The 18,215-nt window shown below is 37.1% G+C and overlaps 1 protein-coding gene across 3 annotated transcripts; it reads left to right on the plus strand.

Moving 5' to 3' along the window:
- The first annotated feature begins 9 nt into the window (after window positions 1-9).
- LOC110067942 (uncharacterized) lies at window positions 10-16,591 on the plus strand. Of its 3 annotated transcripts, XR_002298712.2 has the most exons (3): window positions 10-1,750; window positions 4,420-4,476; window positions 5,754-16,591. XR_002298712.2 is itself a non-coding variant. In XM_020775288.2 (2 exons), exon 1 carries the CDS (start codon window positions 91-93, stop codon window positions 1,741-1,743), a length of 1,653 nt encoding a protein of 550 aa, XP_020630947.1. In that variant the 5' UTR covers window positions 10-90; the 3' UTR covers window positions 1,744-1,750; window positions 5,754-16,591. The 3 variants fall into 3 exon arrangements, 2 of the variants coding, with proteins under 2 accessions (XP_020630947.1, XP_089148284.1); XM_020775288.2 differs by lacking the exon at window positions 4,420-4,476; XM_089292158.1 differs by lacking the exons at window positions 4,420-4,476; window positions 5,754-16,591 and adding an exon at window positions 2,872-4,330.
- The last annotated feature ends 1,624 nt before the right edge of the window (window positions 16,592-18,215 follow it).

The raw sequence follows: 18,215 nt of genomic DNA on the forward strand, positions 1-18,215 counted from the left end.
CTAATTCGCATGCGCCCACCTAACAAATAAAAGATTACCAAGTCACAGGCTGAATGATTTTGTTAGGGAACAGCTGACTAGGCTGTGTGGATGAGGATTTGTTTCTCTGGGGACATTATCCGAAGAAAGATCATGTCTGAAAGCGAACAAGACGTTGAAGATCCGGATCAATTGGTTATTTGCCCGTACGATTCCTCTCACAAGGTAACAGCCGCTCGAATGGGACATCATTTGATGAAGTGTAGAGGAAACTTTCCGATCAGTGAAAAGGCCATATGTCCGTTCAACGACAAACATGAGATTTTTGCCCCAGAAATGGACTATCATCGATCAGTCTGTCCTCACAAACCAGTAGAAAGTGAAATACAGCAAGATGTTAACGACACGATCGACACTGATGGGGGATTTCCGAAAGACAAATTATTGGGAAGTTTTTCATCTGGAACTTCTTTTAATTTTTCGTCGGGCGAAGCGAATGCGACCGGATGCGAGAGTGGGCTTGATGTAGTAGGCGGCATACGAAATTTCATTGGAGAAGTAGATGAAATTGGTACGATGGTTTTTAACGAACCAAATGGCGAAAACCAGCACGCGCAAAACAGATTAGGCCAAGACTATCGTGATATGGAGGAAAACGATTTAGTTTTACCCATAGTCGAATTAAAGTCGCCCAACCACAATAAATCAATTGAAAAGCAATTAGAACAATCGGAAAGTGACATAACTTCTAAAACTAACAGCTCCATAGAAAGCGATGAAAGGTTCTGTGAAGAGGAACGGTTTGACTACACAAAATACATACCTAGCAAGGATCTTAAAGAGGACTTTCTCAAGTTGATTGGTCAACCCAGAAATGGCCAGGTGTACGAGACCAAATGTCAGTCTGGAGGTCAGTCATTTGCCGTTCAACAATGGCCACAAGGTTACAATGCTCTCCCCGCGCTATTTCAAACCAATAATGGTTTCCAGGCGACCGGAATACAACCAACTTTTGTTTCATTTAACATGATGCCACCAGTAGCATCATGCCAGCTTCCCTACACAAGCTCGTATGGTTTCCATAACCAGACTCCTGGTCCAGGATTCCTTCAGGCACCAGGTCAAGGATTAGGCTACGACTACACTGGGTATCCATCAGCCAGGCCTAGCTACTATCGATCTTACTACCGACGTCGAAACTACTACAGTTCTTCTCGTTACAGTAACCACAAAAGCTACAACACTCAAAACCATGAAAACCATGAAAACCATGCTGAAACATTCTTCAATGGCTTAAACCAGTCAGAGATTGGTTTGGGTGAAAGTAGTTGTTATCTAAACAAATTAAATGGTACAAAAATTCATGATGAAATACCAACTTCCCACTCTCTGTGTATCAGCAATGGGTGTGACAAAGAGCAACCGTTATTACCTCCACATCTCAGCAAAAACAATTTTTATTTCAAGAATAAGGTGGATGATGTTGATGGGCAGGAGCAGCTTGCTGGTTTTGATCAAGTTCCCAACAAAATAATCACTGGAGACTCTAGTGCTGAAGGAATGGCAAATCACCATGGCTCTCAACAAGACTTAAAAAGAAAAGAAATTGAGAAGCAGATCCGTAAAATTAAAAAGAAATTGGCTGAGATAAATGGTCTGGAAGAGAAGTACCATAAGGGTGCTAGCTTGGACTGCGACCAACTAAAGAAGATGTCAAGAAAGGGTGAATTTGAAGATCAACTGCAGTCACTTAATTTGCCATAGGATTAAGGTAAGATCTTTTTAACTTCAAACATTTTTACTCATAATTCACTCAGTTATATATCAATTTTTTTATGTCATTAATGACAAAGGTATGTAGTCCAGTGCCTGGTTGCTCAGAAGAGGTTGAATCTTTTGTTACCATAGGTTTGGTAACCTTAGGGTAAAACAGCATTGTTCAAAGCAGGGTTAGTGGGTCAGTTAGTTTACCTTACATTAAGGAAGTTAAACTCCCAGTTAGCATCCTGTATAATACTCCTTGTTGGTTTTGAACACTGAAATGGCTTCCCTTGAAGTTAAATAACCATGCAAGTGGACGAGAAAGCAGAACTTAAGGTGTCTCCATAGGGTAATCATTTATGGTGTTGCACGCACAAGTGTTATGTTTTGAATGCTGTTTTTGCATTCGCTTTCACAGCTAGTCCTCTCAAACATATTACATATAATAAGCAATGATTAAATAGTATTTTGCTATCATCTCTGTTAAAATTTTGGGATTTAGTCTTGAATTATGAATGCCCAAACAAATGTGTTTTTTACTGTTTTTGCGGCTTTATTTGTGATTTCCATGAATTTCCTTCGGTGAAATCTTCCAAAATTTTTACATCACATCGCTTCCAGTGGGATACGAACTTTAAACACGAAAAAAGTAGGGTTTGTAAAGGCAGTTTTTGCGATATTTTCAAATTTGTCTTTTACTGCTGCAAAAAATCTGGTCTTATAGATTTCCCTGAAAAATGAGCTCCGACTAAAATAAAATATTTACTACCAATCTGCCAAATTTAACAGAATATCACCAAAGGAAATGCAAGAAAATTCACTGTCAGTTTTGCTTTTTGTGCTCATGTTGACGTAATAAAATATCGAAAAACACTGACGTTTTCCCTTGAGCGCACGTCGATTACTTCCTCAGCGCTCGGGCAATCATAAAACTATAGGGAACCACCTTAAGTACATTAAAATTTGCCTTACATGTAGCAATACCCGGACAAACAGCCTGACCATTTTGTTTCAGTTTAACCTGAATTAAGTTAGGTAAACCACATCACAAGATGTGTTAAATTTCATAACTGTAACTTAGCTTCAAACAACAGAACTAACGCACAGTTGTTTCTAACCTTGTGTAAATAGATTGAAGATGGTGTCAATGGAGTGAACTGTTTAGCATATAATGATGGCTTCCTGGCTAATGTAACCATATAAACAACAAAATATTAACTGACTGATGTATAAAAGAAGCCAAAGGGTGCAGAGTTTCTAGGGTAAAAAAAAAAACATTTTTGAGGTGCAAACATAAATGTCAGTTTTAGTTTTCCTTGACCTCGTGTAAGACCCTGTTTGCATGGGTGCCTCACCTAACCAGGCTACTGGCTAGGAGGATTTAAGCATAGATTACCTTTACATACAACTTGCCTAAGTGGGCTAGTCAGTGGGCTATCTTTTGGGCGGCCACTAAGTGCAACAAACAAGATTCACAAAAGGACTGTTTTGGTGGCAAGTGTATACTCTGTCCAGCAGGTAAACACTTCAGTGAGTTCCTAAAAGAGTTTATGAAAAGTTGCCTCTCCCATATCTTTTGGTTTACTGCACAACAGCAATTTTCAGTGCATGTGATTGAAACACTGCTATTACGTTAGAGACATTCTACAAGAATAAAATTAAACTACAAGTTGCAGTCTTGAATTAATGTGTCGTGTACCTTCAACCAGTGTTCTTTGCACACCTCTGGCATATTTGTTTTCATCTGGGCAATCACAATGTCTCACTTACACAGTAGTGAATATAAAAGAGAAAATAATTTGCATCGAACAGGAAAAGATTGATTGATTGTTTTTGGAGAACATTCTGTTTACTGCTACATTGCTCTGATAGTTCAAATACATTGCATGATCAATTCATGTACTGCTTGATCACAGTGGGACACAGCAGTGTTCAATTTGTTCACTGTTTGCCACTTTTACATGTATTGTAATCCAGTTTTTGTTTAGATCTAGCTCCCAGTTAACTAGCTGGATTCAATAAATAAGGCCTCGAATTCCTTAGTCTGACATATAAAACAAGTCTGTGTTTATTGTCAGTTGACGATCTTGTGGCATGTGAAAAACCCGCACCAGTCTCATTACCAAATGGAATGTCTGACTGATTTGTATTACTAGTGGTCAGCAGTTACTCAATGAACAAAGTTTTCAATAAGGCAGTGACGGCCAGCACATTGCGAACTTTACTTTTGTCTTCCACTGGTATCAATATGATCTACTCTCCTGAAAATATCAAGTTAATGAACGAAAAACAAAAAGTTTTATTTGGTGGTAAGCAGGTTCAAGATGACACTTAGAGAGGAAAGCCACGGTGTACTGTATTAAACATTAACAAACCTGAGTCACTTTTTGTTTGACCAAAAATTGTCAGCAGAATTTTCTCTGAGGGGTGGGGAGAGCAAGTTTCCCGTTTGTTAGAAGTTTTCGGAGGAGAGGAGGGGTTAATTATTTTGGAATTTGAACGCTGGGGGGGTAGAGCATTTTCGAATTTCCCAAGGCAAGGGGGGGTTAAAATGTTCATGCCACCCATGGTAACTTAATGGGTCAAGAAAGGAATTTTTTTCACAGTCTAGAAAAAAGGGAATTAGGAGAAGGACTTATTAGCTTAGAAGAGCACACTAAATAATGAAATCCTTTTCAGTGGACAAAGTTCCTGGAAACAATGGATTGCCTGTAGAATTTTACAAGACTTTTTGAGGTATACTAGAGGAACTATTGGTAAACTGTTATGTATAATGTGTCATTAAAAAGGAGAAGCAAGTTCTTCAAAAAGACCAAGATCGTTGCAATCTCAAAAACTGGAGACTGATTTCTCTTTTGAATGTGGACACAAAGATAGCATCAAAAGTGTTTGCTGAAAGAATAAAAAACAGCTCCGGGAAATACTACATACAGTCGAACCTTGATTATCCAGACTCGTTGGGATTAGACGAAATAGTCCAGATAGTAAAGGGTCCGGATAATCGAAAATATGAATATTAATGAAGAACAAAACTGTTTAAATAAAGCAACATTTAATTGTGAAACAACCCTTTTACAAATCGCTTGGAAAACAATATGGTCTACTGTACATCTTGAATTACTTAACTCTGAGCCAATCAGAACTCATTCAAGTGTTTTTCATTAGTTACAACGTGTACGAGCGCTGCTTTTGCTCTTTAAAAGCAATTGCTATATGATATTCTTTGTATTAAGCAAAATAAAATGGTTGTTGTTGTTGTTGTTGTTGTTGTTGTTAAACAAACTCGCTTTTGACTGCACTTTTCAATGCTATAATTTTGAAAAGAATATTGCTACAGATCTTGATCATGACTAATAAATATTCATGACAAAATTGAGACTTTAGAAAGAGCCCGGATAATCAAGAAATCTGGATAATCGAGGTATGGATAATCGAGGTTCGACTGTAACAAGCAATTACGTAATATTACAGTTAGATATATTGGTGAAAACATGCACTCAATTCTGGACATTATGGATTATACTAAGACTAATAACCTAACAGATCTTTTTTTGTTTATTGACTTTGAGAAGGCCAAAGTTACTCTTGTAATAATGGCTTATTTGCATCTTTTGCCTTCTTGAGGGATAACATGGAGGCCTTGCTGTCCAAGCCTTGGTGGAATCCAAACATTGACTGTCATTAAAAAAAAAAAAATTCGAGTTCATTTCACTCCTCTGTCATCTGATTGAAAGAAAAATATGTGCAGTAAAATGCAATCAGTATCCTTAGATTTGATAAATAATATACTCTGAAATAACAGCTGGATTACACTATTGGACTAGAGATAAACAATAAGTATCCTTTAAGGTATTGCAGAATTACATTTAATTAAGTAATTGTGTATTACAAGAGAAATGGTAAATGACACTGACAATGACAGTAGAATGTTATAAACAGGAGATACGTGTACAATGTTCTTGCTTGTTGATAAAGGAAATAACAACAAATTTGCTTTGTTTTCTGTTTTTCAGATAGGCAAGATGTCTTCTTTCAAGCGATTAGGCATTTTAAGGAAGCTGCTGTGTTATTTACTTGTCAGTTGTCAACCAGTACTTACTCCCAGTGAAACAGATCAGCATGGAACATCCCATGGATTTGAAAGGGTAACCAAGGATTCAAGTAACTGATATGGAGGTGCACCGACCATTTGTCTCTGGTATTGCACTAAGTTAATGGGGTGTAGGTTCAATAGTAACATCTCTTGTGATGTTTGTTAAGGGATTTTTTTTGGTCCTTTATTTGTTATGTAACTTATTTGGATATATCTTGGGGTGGTACATCTTACACCTTCCTGTCACTTTTGTCTTTGATTAACTCCAAGGGAGGGATACTGCTGATTGGACTGGACTCATTGTATTGTCTCAGTGTTAGTATGTTTAAACTTTTATCTTTTACCATGACCAGCCAGTTTTAGAATAAGACATGCTTTGACTGAATGTCTGTTTTATGAATAATAATTATTAAACAATTATTGTTTAAGAATTGTCATTGACTGACTTGTGACTGAAGTCTCAAGCCTTGGGAACTGAAAAACAATGCACCTACAAGTATCGTGAAGATTACTGTGAGGTACCATACAACAGAGCTTCCAAGAGCTCAGCTACATCACAAAAAAATTGTTCAATATGTACACCATTTTTTTCATTTGTGAGTTATATTATATACATTCTACATACATTCATACTAAATGATCTTGCATAGACTTAAATTAGATTTTGCTCAGGAAAGTTTACAAATTTTACTTACTTACTTCAGGGCTAGTTATAAATTTAGTTGTACATTAAACATGTTTGTGAATGAAAAAAAAAAGAAACCAAACAAAAGATACATCCAAACCAGCTTTGACTAGCTGCAGTAAAATTTCTGGTAGTTGTAAGTTTCTGCTTTGTCATCCATGTTTTGACCGCAAATTAGTGGGTCTTCCACCACTCTACAGTGGCCACTGTCATTTTTTTTTATCTTGGCAGACAGTTTATATGTTTACTCTTATTTTACTCTCTCTGCAACAGGTATCTCTCCACAACAACAACGTCCACTAAAATGCCTCTCAATGGTCAAAAATAATCTTTTGACCACGATGCCTCTTAAAGTGTCTGGTGAAGGGTCCAGGCTACTCTCTGAAATAAATCTGTATCTTAAAAATTAAGGCCTAAGGACTAAGTTTGCTTGTTAATTCCTGCATGAATCATGTACGCTTGAATCAAAATTGAATAGTAGATGCGAAAGGAAGCAATAGTGGGACGCAAAAGTGTAATCAATTTTACCGAACATTCTGGCTGTGCTGCATATTCCATACTTTTTGCACTGAATATGAGCTACTTGTTCAATAAAAGCCCACTAAAATATTCTTGCATCATATTTAAGCATCATGCTATCCTGAAGGGAGAGAAGCACTTTTTTAAGAGTTAGGACGTAATGCACATCTGTCCGGCCAAAATCGTTTCTTGTCCAAGCAAAAATAGATTGGACCAGACAACTTGACTGGTGCCAGCCAGGAAATTATTTCAAGCCCTGCCCAGTGACTTAGGGCATGAGATAATTCTCATTAGGTATACTAGAGCATAATAAAGAAAGGCCATTCATGGTATTTCATCTGTTTTCAACATTGTGCCATGCTCCACATAATCAGTCAATGAAAATCCATTGATTAGCTACCAGGAATAGTTATTGATTAATTGATATCAACTGATCGATTAGTCTACTCATATCAATTAATTTTGGTAGTCAACGATTAATCAATAACCAAACCAAGCTGTTTGCTAAGTACCTTCCAATGATATTGTTAACTGCCAATTAACAGTGATTTCATCAGCTCCCTTGAGACTTCTGTCAACAACCAGGCAATACAAGGTCATATTCATTTATCAAAATGCCTTGTTGCTTTCAACACTGGCAACATGGATAAAAGATTGTGTTAATGTTTATTAGTGGGGGCTCGTGAATCAGTTTTGTGTCGATTTGTGAACAAAAAACAATCGACAACAACTGATGACAATCAATAATAAGCATGTAAGAGTATCATTGATTACTTATTGATAAAAAAAGATTCATCATCATCAATTGCTCATCAATTAAATATATTAACTAAAGGGTTACCAATAATACTTATAGATCAATTAATTTATTTTTTTCACTGGTTACCAGAGCATTGCAGTATTTCCTAAATTTTCGTGGTATTTTGGTGTTTGGTACCTCCAAAAGGCCCCCTTTTGCAGGCTTACGCTAGAGAAGGTGAGAAGTTGGAATTCTCATTTTCCTCTGAATGAAAATAAATAGACCCATGTCTCTGTTAATTTCCAGGACAAATCTGTTTTTCTGGAGCTACAATCATGATGTTATAATTATTATATTATTAAAATAAATCACGGTATAATTATTAAATTATCTCAACACAATTACCATTATCACCATAATCACCATTATCATTTGTCAATGTCATAGATATCATTGTTAAAACATACTGAGCATTAAAAGTGATACTTTTTTTTTGAGAATGACAATGTAGACTTATCCTCACCCTTCCCGCAAAGGAACACACTATTTATCATATTATTTATTAAGGGTATATGGTAAGGCATATAAGCCACTGTCAAAAGAGTAATGTTACGAGAGCATAATAACCTTGGGAGCTTCCATTTGTGCTTGTTGCACTGCTACAATCCCGCCAAAGTTTGTATATAAAATTAAATGAAAAGAAATATCTCTAAAGAAATAGTATTAGAAATGAAATGTAGAATGTTATAGAAAGAAATATTTATTTATATTTTTACTACCTTAGAATCCTATGTGCATTCATAGTCTAAAACACATAAAACAATGCTTTGTTGTTTCATTCATGTGTAAATGCCTATTTTAGGAAACATATAGAGAACCGAACATTTGTGCCATACTATTTTAAAAAGCTCCTGAAGTTTGAGTTCACTGGAAATAATTTACAAATATGTCTGGTTCACAAACAGTTTCTAACTCTTTCTCCTGTGTTTTGATAGTGTAGCCTAGTAGTATACCTATTTCTAGTAAATGGCACATAAGGCCTTCACATTTATGGACAAAACCCTGTGCAACACAACACCAGCCTTGCTATAAGACTGCTGTGCCTGGTTTCTGCTTCTCCATTTCTCATATGTTTCTTCTCAAACCATCAAACAGTTCTGCACATCAGCAGTCCTTAAATTCCTTTGTTAATTAATGGTCTGCCATTAAACTTTCACAATTCTGCTAGATTATTTTTCCAAAATTATTTTACATAGGACATGTGCAATTTAAGCCACAATTAGCAACAGTGAGACAAGGTACTCTGTAATCGTGGCTTTCATTGTTTATCTATAACATAAGAAAGCTGACCTAAAAAAGTAATGCAAGTATACAAAAAATGAGCTACAACTCTGTGTCTACTCCAAGAAACGAAACAGAGAAAAATGAAAAATAAAAGTTTGGGTTAACATGCATGTTAAAGTATGGTTGCCATGTAATCACTAAGCCATAACAAATTGTGTACTGATAAATTATTTAAAGAAAAGCTCTGGACACACTTATTTATCGTATTTAGAATTCTTTAGATTTTATAAATCCAATATGTTAAATCCATGTGAGTACCATCTGTTCTCCTTAACCAAATAATCTTTATTTTGATAACGGATGGTCTGTTTGTTTGAAAATGATCTAATATTTTCAGAGAGAAAGTCTTGAATTATTTACTCACATATTTATTCGTTTATTTATTTGTTAACTAACGTGTTATTGATAATTCTCACAAAGTAGTCTTTATCAAATATTGAGTTATTTATGTGTTGGAGTATTTTGATATTTATGGGAAAAACTTGTCCCACTTAATTAATGTGGTATGTGTTAGTGATTTTGCTCGCTAATGTTCGTAGAACCACAAGGCACAAAATAGCGTCAAGAAAGTATAACCTAGTCTATACCTGCAAATACATGTTTTGGCTTAAACCTGATATCCGTCATTAATTTGAAATGATGTAGTGTAGTGATGTAAACGTTTAAACAATCTAGAATATTGCTGAACAATTAGAGCATGAAAAACAGACAATCACGGTAGTGCTAGTTTAAAAAAGAAAGAAAACTTAAATAATTTGTCTGTCTGTCTGTCTGTCTGTCTGTCTGTCTAACTGCTCATCTATCTATGTTATTTATTTCATTATTCAAGATTGTTATGATCATTGTAATGAGCTTGCGAGCCGAGTTGTCAAAGCATGATTAAGCTAATCCAGGATAGATTTATTTGATTTCAGTTTCGTAACTTCTCAGTGGGGTTTTCCATTTATTATTTTTTGTTCTTCAGTTTTGACTTTTGCGTATGTCAGACTCTCCCGACGTAAGCAGAAAAAGTTTTTGTGAAAGAGTTGTTATAGCAACAAGTTTTTATTTCTACTAAAATAAAAAAATAAATAAAATCAAAACCTGGATAACCAGGCCCAGATAACTTAAGAAGAGCCAAATTATTTAAGAAATGTTCTTTCTTCTAAAAGTTGTTATTAAATGAATCGAATATAATACACAAGTTAAATATTTGAAAAGAAATGTAAACGCTAGTACTTGACGTTTTGGCGTCATCTCATCGTCATTATCAAGTCTTACTTTTTGAATATATATTAGCTTAGGTGTGCAAAAGTCGAGAAGAATGCCAGCTAATTAAACGGTTTTGCACAAACCGCAAGACTTAAAATTTTACATTTGATAAAGGCCCCAATGACGCCAAAAACTAGCGTTTATATTTCTTTAAAAATTTTCCATACCTTCTCAAGTCAGAAGTTTTGATATTGATATTATAACACAGTATTTAATATAATAATTAGAAATTTGGCGTTTGCCACAACGTAGTTAGTAGTTTATTTATTTGAATGAGCTCTTAGCTCGAAGACGTGACATGTCTGATTTAATATGTGATTGATTTGATTTGATTTGTGGGGATGCTGATAATCCTCTATCTAGTCCCCTATTCTAAGCTATTCTAGCTACTTGACTGAACTGTTAGTGTAGCTTGTCTCTACAAAAGAGAGTTTCATTTTGGGTGTCACTTACTCTGTGTGATTACTTGTTAAGTGAAGCTGTTTCATTTACAGTCTTATCCCTGCGCTCTGACTATCCGGCTTCAAAAGGTTAGTCCCCATCCAAGATTTTCTTACAAGGTTTCTTTTACATCAGAAAAGAACAGTTCTATACTGTAATATGGGACTATAATGGAGGATTTATAGAAAATACTGCTGATAAATAACTTCAAAAGAACAAATGTAAGATATTTATTGTATGTTATATTTATGTAGTAATTGTGATGGTCAGATGCGAAACAAGTTAATCATTAAATGTCCTATTTTGTTTTAAGCCTCTAAACCTGAGCCCGCGATATGGTTACGTGATACTGGTCAGCGGATAGCTTGTTGCGACAGCTGTCTATTAACAATAGCGTGGATGTCCAAAACCAAAAATGTAGCTATGGTAATGGTGCTACCCTCTTAGTTTTCAAGGTTTGGCTTACGGACGGACGTACCTACGGACAGTCACGTGACAACCAAAATTTTTCAGATCGATGGAATATCAAATTTCCTAAGCTATGGGGATCTCCTCGCGCGCCTTGGGCGCGCAGGAGCTCCGCTATAACAAAGGTCCAAGATAGCGTATAAAAATTACAATTTCCTCGATTGCGATTGGTTTTAAAAAATCTTATTTTCCACTAATAGCTGGTTTTCACATGACGTCACTAAAATTCAAACTACAAAACTATTGATGTTCTTGAGATTTTACTTTAATGATGTGTAAGAGCAGCTGAAAACTAATATTCAAACAAAGTTTCGCTCCGAATGGGTTCTTAGTTTTGTGATACACTGCGCTTGAATTTCTAAGCATTTGCGTGACGCGGCATTTACATGACGGCCTAGAGAGCTGTCATGATGGTTAAAAAAGTGACTTATTTCCGGGAATTTGGCTATCTGAGCAGCTCATGTCTCAGAAAAAGTATTATTTTAATGTTTTAAAGTTCCTCGAGGGATAAATTCACGCTTTTGTAACCAAACTCAGTGACAGATGTTTGGTTTCCGGCCGCCATGTTGGTGCCCATGCGGATGGGCACCAGCATGGCGTCTCCATACAAATCTCTATAAATTTGGGTAAAAAAAATTTCTACGCATATCTTGCATAAGACAAATTGCTGTGACCAGAAGCTTGGCGAAAGTCTTTGCATATTTACCTTCTTTCATTTCCCAGATTCTGGACTTAATCTATTGAACGGTTTTGATTTTTATTTTGATCTATTTTGAATGGCGTGACACTGAAAACCAGCAATTCACTTGTCAAGTTGTTATCGGACAGTTCAATAAGCCAATCACATTTAAAGTTGTAGTTGAAATCAACCAATCACATTCAAAGTTGTAGTTACTGCGTGCGTACGCTTTTGTGTTTTGGCGCCTAATTGCCGGTAGGAGACGCGGTTGTCTTAGAATGTTTACATCTCCTCTTTGTAGGTATTTTACTGAGCAATTCAAATTTTCCCTTTCTTTCATAACTTGGCTATTCTTCTTTTCTCCGAAATTGTAATTTTCATAATTAATTGGTAATAAGACTTCGGTCTGTAATCATACTCGTGATAAACAAATCTGACTCCCGCTGTGCGGTGGTCCGATTTTCCTATCACTCTTATGATAACAGACCGAATTGGACTCCACTCAGTCCTATTATCATTACAACGAAGTCGCTGGGGACCGGCCAAATTTGTTCGTTAAATTGAGGGTTCGTTATATCGAAAACCTCGATATAACGAATTTGAGGGGAAAAGACCAAAATGTTCGTTATATCGAGGTCATAGTTAATGATTGATTTGTAACACAGGCGACTTCTGTCACGCAATTCAGTGCAATTTTCGTCACCCAGAAGTGCCGCGTTTTGAGATGCAGTTCATAAAGCGTGGTGGCTTTCAGTATCAATTATTTTCATTTTTGAGCAGACGCGCAGCTTTTGTTTACAAAAGTGCGACACTTTCAGAGTAACGATTTAAAAATGTTGTAACATAGAGGTTATACAGAAAACTGTCTATGTAAACAAGGAAACATTGTAATTCGTTATATCAAGGTAGATTTTACGTTTGGGCTTCCGGATTATGTTCGTTATATCGAAGAATTCGTTATATCGAGGTTCTGTTCCATACATTTTACTGTAACTTTGACCGGGACATAGAATATCGTTCGCTATATCGAGGACTTCGTTAAATAGAGGTTCGTTAAATCGAGGTTCCACTGTACTAAAGTGTAATCACCACTACATCGAATCGGAAGAAATAAGTTACAAATCGTCACAGTCTTCGCAGAGCTCGTTTCGCAAAATGCAGATCTTCGAATTTACAAATTCTGCACTTCCGCTGTTTTATTCTTTGTTTAGGTTATCGCACGGAGGAATCTGACTGTTGTGATACTCGATATGTTCACTTCAGTGCAGGTTTATTCGTTTCGTTTCGTTCATTTCGTTTCATTTCGTTTCGTTTAGCAAAATACAGTAAGCCAGCCGAAAAATGCAATAAACAACGCTTCTGAGCGGGTAATCAAACAAATATATTTCGACTCATTGGCTCTTTAACTACGCAAATGTTTGATAAATAGAGGATGTTACATGCCTACACGTGGATACGAATTTTATCTTCGAGTGTTCAACTCGATATCTCACGAGTGAGCGTAGCAAACGGGTGAGATATCGAGTTGAACACGAGAAGATAAAATTCGTATCCACAAGCGGACATGTAATACTCTGTTTATTATATAATAATACACACGAAAAAATTACTCGATTCTGATTGGCAAAGAGCAGTGCAGTTCAAGTGTAACACCAGTGCAAAAAGTGTAACACCAGTGCGAGTTACACATCGAAATTCTGGATTATGATCGACTGAAAGAAAATAGGAACTTTTCTAAGAAAATGATATCAGGTAAAATGATGACGAAAATTTTTTGCTGAAACTGAAAAAAGTTTTCTCAAATGAGAGAAAATGGCTTCAAGAAAGATTTTCCGGCACTTCCTCCGCGCGAATTTTTTCATGTATATATTATTAATAAGTAATCATACGGTTTTTCTCGTTCAATTTGGAGTTAATTTGCACTTGTGAGTTTTTCAAAAAGCTCACTCGTGCAAATTAATTCCAAATTGAACTCGAAACCGTATGACTACCTATACTAAACGTACTAATGACGACGTTTTTGACGATTTTCCAAGGATTTCCGACCATTTTCGGAAGATTTCTGAAGATTTTCCAAAGTTGTTCCAGAGGCCAGACGAACGCTTCCGAACATTTTCCCAACATTACAGAACATTTTCCGAAGATTATCGAAGATTGCCGAAGACTGCCGAAGACGACCGAAGAAGATCCGAAGATATTTCGATCATACATCAACAAATTTAAGTGTAGTTAAAGGGACAAAAGAAAAATGTTATTAAAAAGGAATGAAAGGTTTTAAAGGCGTTCATACTCTATAAATAAAAGCCATGGAAGGTTTACAAAGTTTTCAAATACAATCGGCTATCGATCAACCAGCGTCAAGAGAAAATGAGATCATGGTCTCTTGCCAGCGTATTATCAAAAGTCGTGGGAGAGAGAGAGATTGGGGAGAGTGAAAAGAAACATTTTAGCTCTCTTTCAAAAAGTATTTTGCACGTTGGCCAACTGACATTAGACGTTTTCGAATTGCCTTCATACGTTGGTGAACTGGTCTTTCGCGAACTGACACGCTGGCGAAACGACCAGTGACCTCACTACGCTGGTTGATCTATGGCCGATCGTATTTGTAAAACTTAGAAAACCGTCGGCGGCGTTTTACCCCATAAGGTTTGAACCGTCTGTAAAACCTTTTTAGTTAACATTTGCCAAGAGCGACTGGGCCTATATATGTTTGTTTGTTGTTGCACTCGCATATGGCAACAAAGTCAAACAAAGTCCGTTGATCGATGGTCGATTGTGTTTGAAAACTTAATAAACCTTCTACAGCTTTTACTGCTTTTACCTGTAGAGTATGAAACGCCTTTTAAACCTTGCTATTAAACACTTGTGTAGTTAAAGAGGCATTGAATCTAAATATAACTGTTTGATTACGCGCGTAGAAGTGTTGACCTCGAACACTCCCTATCCTCCCTACACCCTAGAGTACTTCCTTCGAGCTAAAACAAGGTCAAAGACGCAAGACTTGTTCTACAAGCCCCGTAGATCTTCACACGATAACGTATATAGTTTTCAATGATCATCTCGCCGGTAAGATGAGAAGGGGCTCAACAGTGTTTGTTTCTTCAACGGTTAACTATTTATTGCTTTCTATCATACGAAAAAACTTCGGCTGGACTAACTTTTGGTAGGGGCGAATCGACTTTGAGTTGGGGCCAAACGGACTTGGGGCAAAACGACCGCAATTCGTGTATTCAGTAAAGCACTCGTGTCTGCGGTGTTTGCTACAATTTATCGACAAAGATGTAGCCGAGCTAATCGGTCACTTATGTGAAGCAGGATTCTGGGCCGAGGATTAAAAGTTAACCGAAGTATAAATTTTCCTTGGATATAAATGTTTTACCTTGGTATGCTTTGTATACTTTGAGATTATTCAAAATCAACACTAAAGGGCAAACATTATAAAGAGAAAACCTCACCGAAGAGTTACAAAACTCAAGTCAAAATTCTTGCTAATCCTGGGTTAGCTTAATCGGGCTTTGAACAACCCGCCCCTGGAGCAGAATTCGGTTGCCTCAGTGAACAGAATTCTGATCAGAAAACGCCAAAGTTATGATTGAGTGTTGCCCACCGTTAGAACACGCCGCCAATTTACGAGCAGAATCAGTATCCAAACCAAGTTTCCAAAGCGAAAACTTAGTACCATGTCATACAGGAACTTTGAATATTATACTCATATTTCAGTATTCTCCCTGTTCAACTCTCTTAAAAAGAAAGTTGACTAGGGTTTTCTATAGCTAGCGGCAGGGAATAACAGCAGCAATAAGAATAACGCGCCAGTGTCCCAGGGATAGTTGTCCCCCACCCTCTCCCCCTGCCCTCTCCCATAACATCAGACCCATATTTCAGCCGATATTGCCTTTCAATCATGGTCCTATTGCACTAATTCTGACCACATCTGCCAAACTTACCTACGGAAATTCCACACTTGCCTATCACTGATAGTTTTGATAGATTGCTTTTGTAGTTCGTGTCACAGAAGAGAAATACCCCCCAAAACTGTAAGTAGGTTTATGCGTAATATTTGCTCTTCTGTATATCCTTATCGTTAATTAGTTCCGCACTTCACTTAGAATTGTAAACTTACCGTAGTCTACAGGAAATGTCATAAGATAACAATATATGAATCTTAAATGTAGAATAATTACAAATTCATAAATGCTGACATAGAAAGGAACTTCTCTTTAACTCTTAAGATCACTTATTGTCCAGTATTTAGTTTAATATCAGTAATTTATTCATATTACCTGTCCTCAGGCATGAGTAGCTTATTTCCAATTAACACCCTTATTTACCTATATCTTGAGCAATTTCCTCGAACTTATCTTGAACGGAAGATCTAAACGTTTAGCAATTTCCTTTACGGATGTTGGTATTGAGAAGACTTGACTTAGTTGGTTATTTTGCTGTAAACCTTAAAGTTCACCTGCCATTATTATCACACCGTGAGCAGTATAAGCAAGCACCTACTGTACAACATTTGATTTAGCACGATTTACCACGATTTATCTTAATCACCTTGATTTACCCTGAGTTACCTTCGACCTATGTACTACGAGGTTTAATCTACAATAAAGAAGACAAGAGAGTTCCAGATCTGTGAGAGTCCTTGCTGATTTACTGTCCGGCTGACGAGAGACAACGACCCTGTACCTTTGGCATTGAGTAACGAGTGCCGTGCAGCGAGCCTCTGCTCTTCCGAGCTTTCCCCAAGTCAAGTCTCCCATGCTGATAGTCCATATCCGTCCTCAACCGCGCAGTTCCGCACGGGAAACCTTTCGTTACATTCGCTAGACGAAATAACTCCAATGCATGTCTTTTGAGACCCGGAGGACTCGCGAAATTCACATTAATTTTAAGAAAAAACAACGGCGTGAAATGCGATTCTACTAAAAATCAACTTGCACTTAAAACTGCGAGAGTTGACTGATCTGCGAATTACTAAAATCATGCATCGTCTCAAACGAGGTCGTATAAAACCTTCTACATCCTGAACAATTAAATGTCAAGAAAACCAGGCGTTATGTATTGGAGGTTAGCATGTTGTTTATGTCGACATTGCCTTCTGGAAAAGCAAGTAATGGAATTGCTCCCAACTAGGACACCATTTTAGGCCAACTGGCTCGGTCTTAAAAGTCCCAAAGTTCGGAGGAAAAAAGGCATAGAAAGCAAACAAATCTCGATAAAGGAGGAAAAAAATCTGTTAGATCGACAGAAATAAGGGGAAAGTTAATCCGAAGTAAGTACAACGTTATAGCATGAAAATATCAAACGAGGAGATTCGAAAGCGGGCTAACATCATTACCATCAGTGAGCATGGCACACGTTCGGCCACGTTCTCAGAATGGATCCAAATAAACATCCCAAGACAACATTAACGTGGGCCCCAGAGGGAAGAAGAAGTCGTGGCAGACCGAAAGAGAATTGGCGGAGAACCGCAGAAAAAGAAAGAACAGCATTGGGTTTTGGCTCATGGAGCGAGGCAACAGTGGCTGCTCGTGACCGTGTGTTATGGCGAAGGAGAGTGTCTGGCCCTATGCCCACTTAGGGTTATGGTCAAAATCTAATCTAATCTAATCCGAAACATCATCATCAACAACAACAACAACAACAACAAAAAGAACCTCAAACAAATTGGAAAAAAAAATCAGTCAATCAATTTAAGAAAAACAGAACCATGCAAGTTGGAAAAAACCCCAAAGAAGTTGGAAAAAATGGTAACTAACTAAATAAATTAATTAATTAAACCAAAAAATTCTCTGGCGTCGCTCGGGATTTTCTTCCCGGCCCGAGTTCAAATGTCGATCGGGGGAGAGGTTATTCGACCCCCAAGCCGTTCGAGCATAACCCCTTTAATGACATATCGAGACTTGAACTTGCGACCGTTGGGTCAGCCGCGCGCAGCTCAACCCGCTGGACCACCCTGAAATCTCCTGGGTTGTTGGTAAGAAATTAAGATATGTACAGCACGTACTGATATGCTAATTTCCGGTTCCGCTTAGTCAGAGACTGCATTATTGGACTGTATTCTGCTAGTTATAGACCTGAGGCTAGAAACTCAAGCGTTATTCGTTACTGTCGTCAGCCAGAATTGTACCCACAGAATTGCCCATTTTTAAGCCGAAATTGAGGGGTATTCTGACAGGATTCAAAACAGTTGGCAACCCAAAAGGTAATTGTTAGAAATTTGAAACTGAATCAGACATACACATATTTACAT

The sequence above is a fragment of the Orbicella faveolata genome, unplaced genomic scaffold (assembly GCF_042242905.1).
Source record: "Orbicella faveolata isolate gen_17 unplaced genomic scaffold, um_ofav_v1 contig_24, whole genome shotgun sequence".
In the NCBI taxonomy this organism is placed as follows: Eukaryota; Metazoa; Cnidaria; class Anthozoa; order Scleractinia; family Merulinidae; genus Orbicella; species Orbicella faveolata.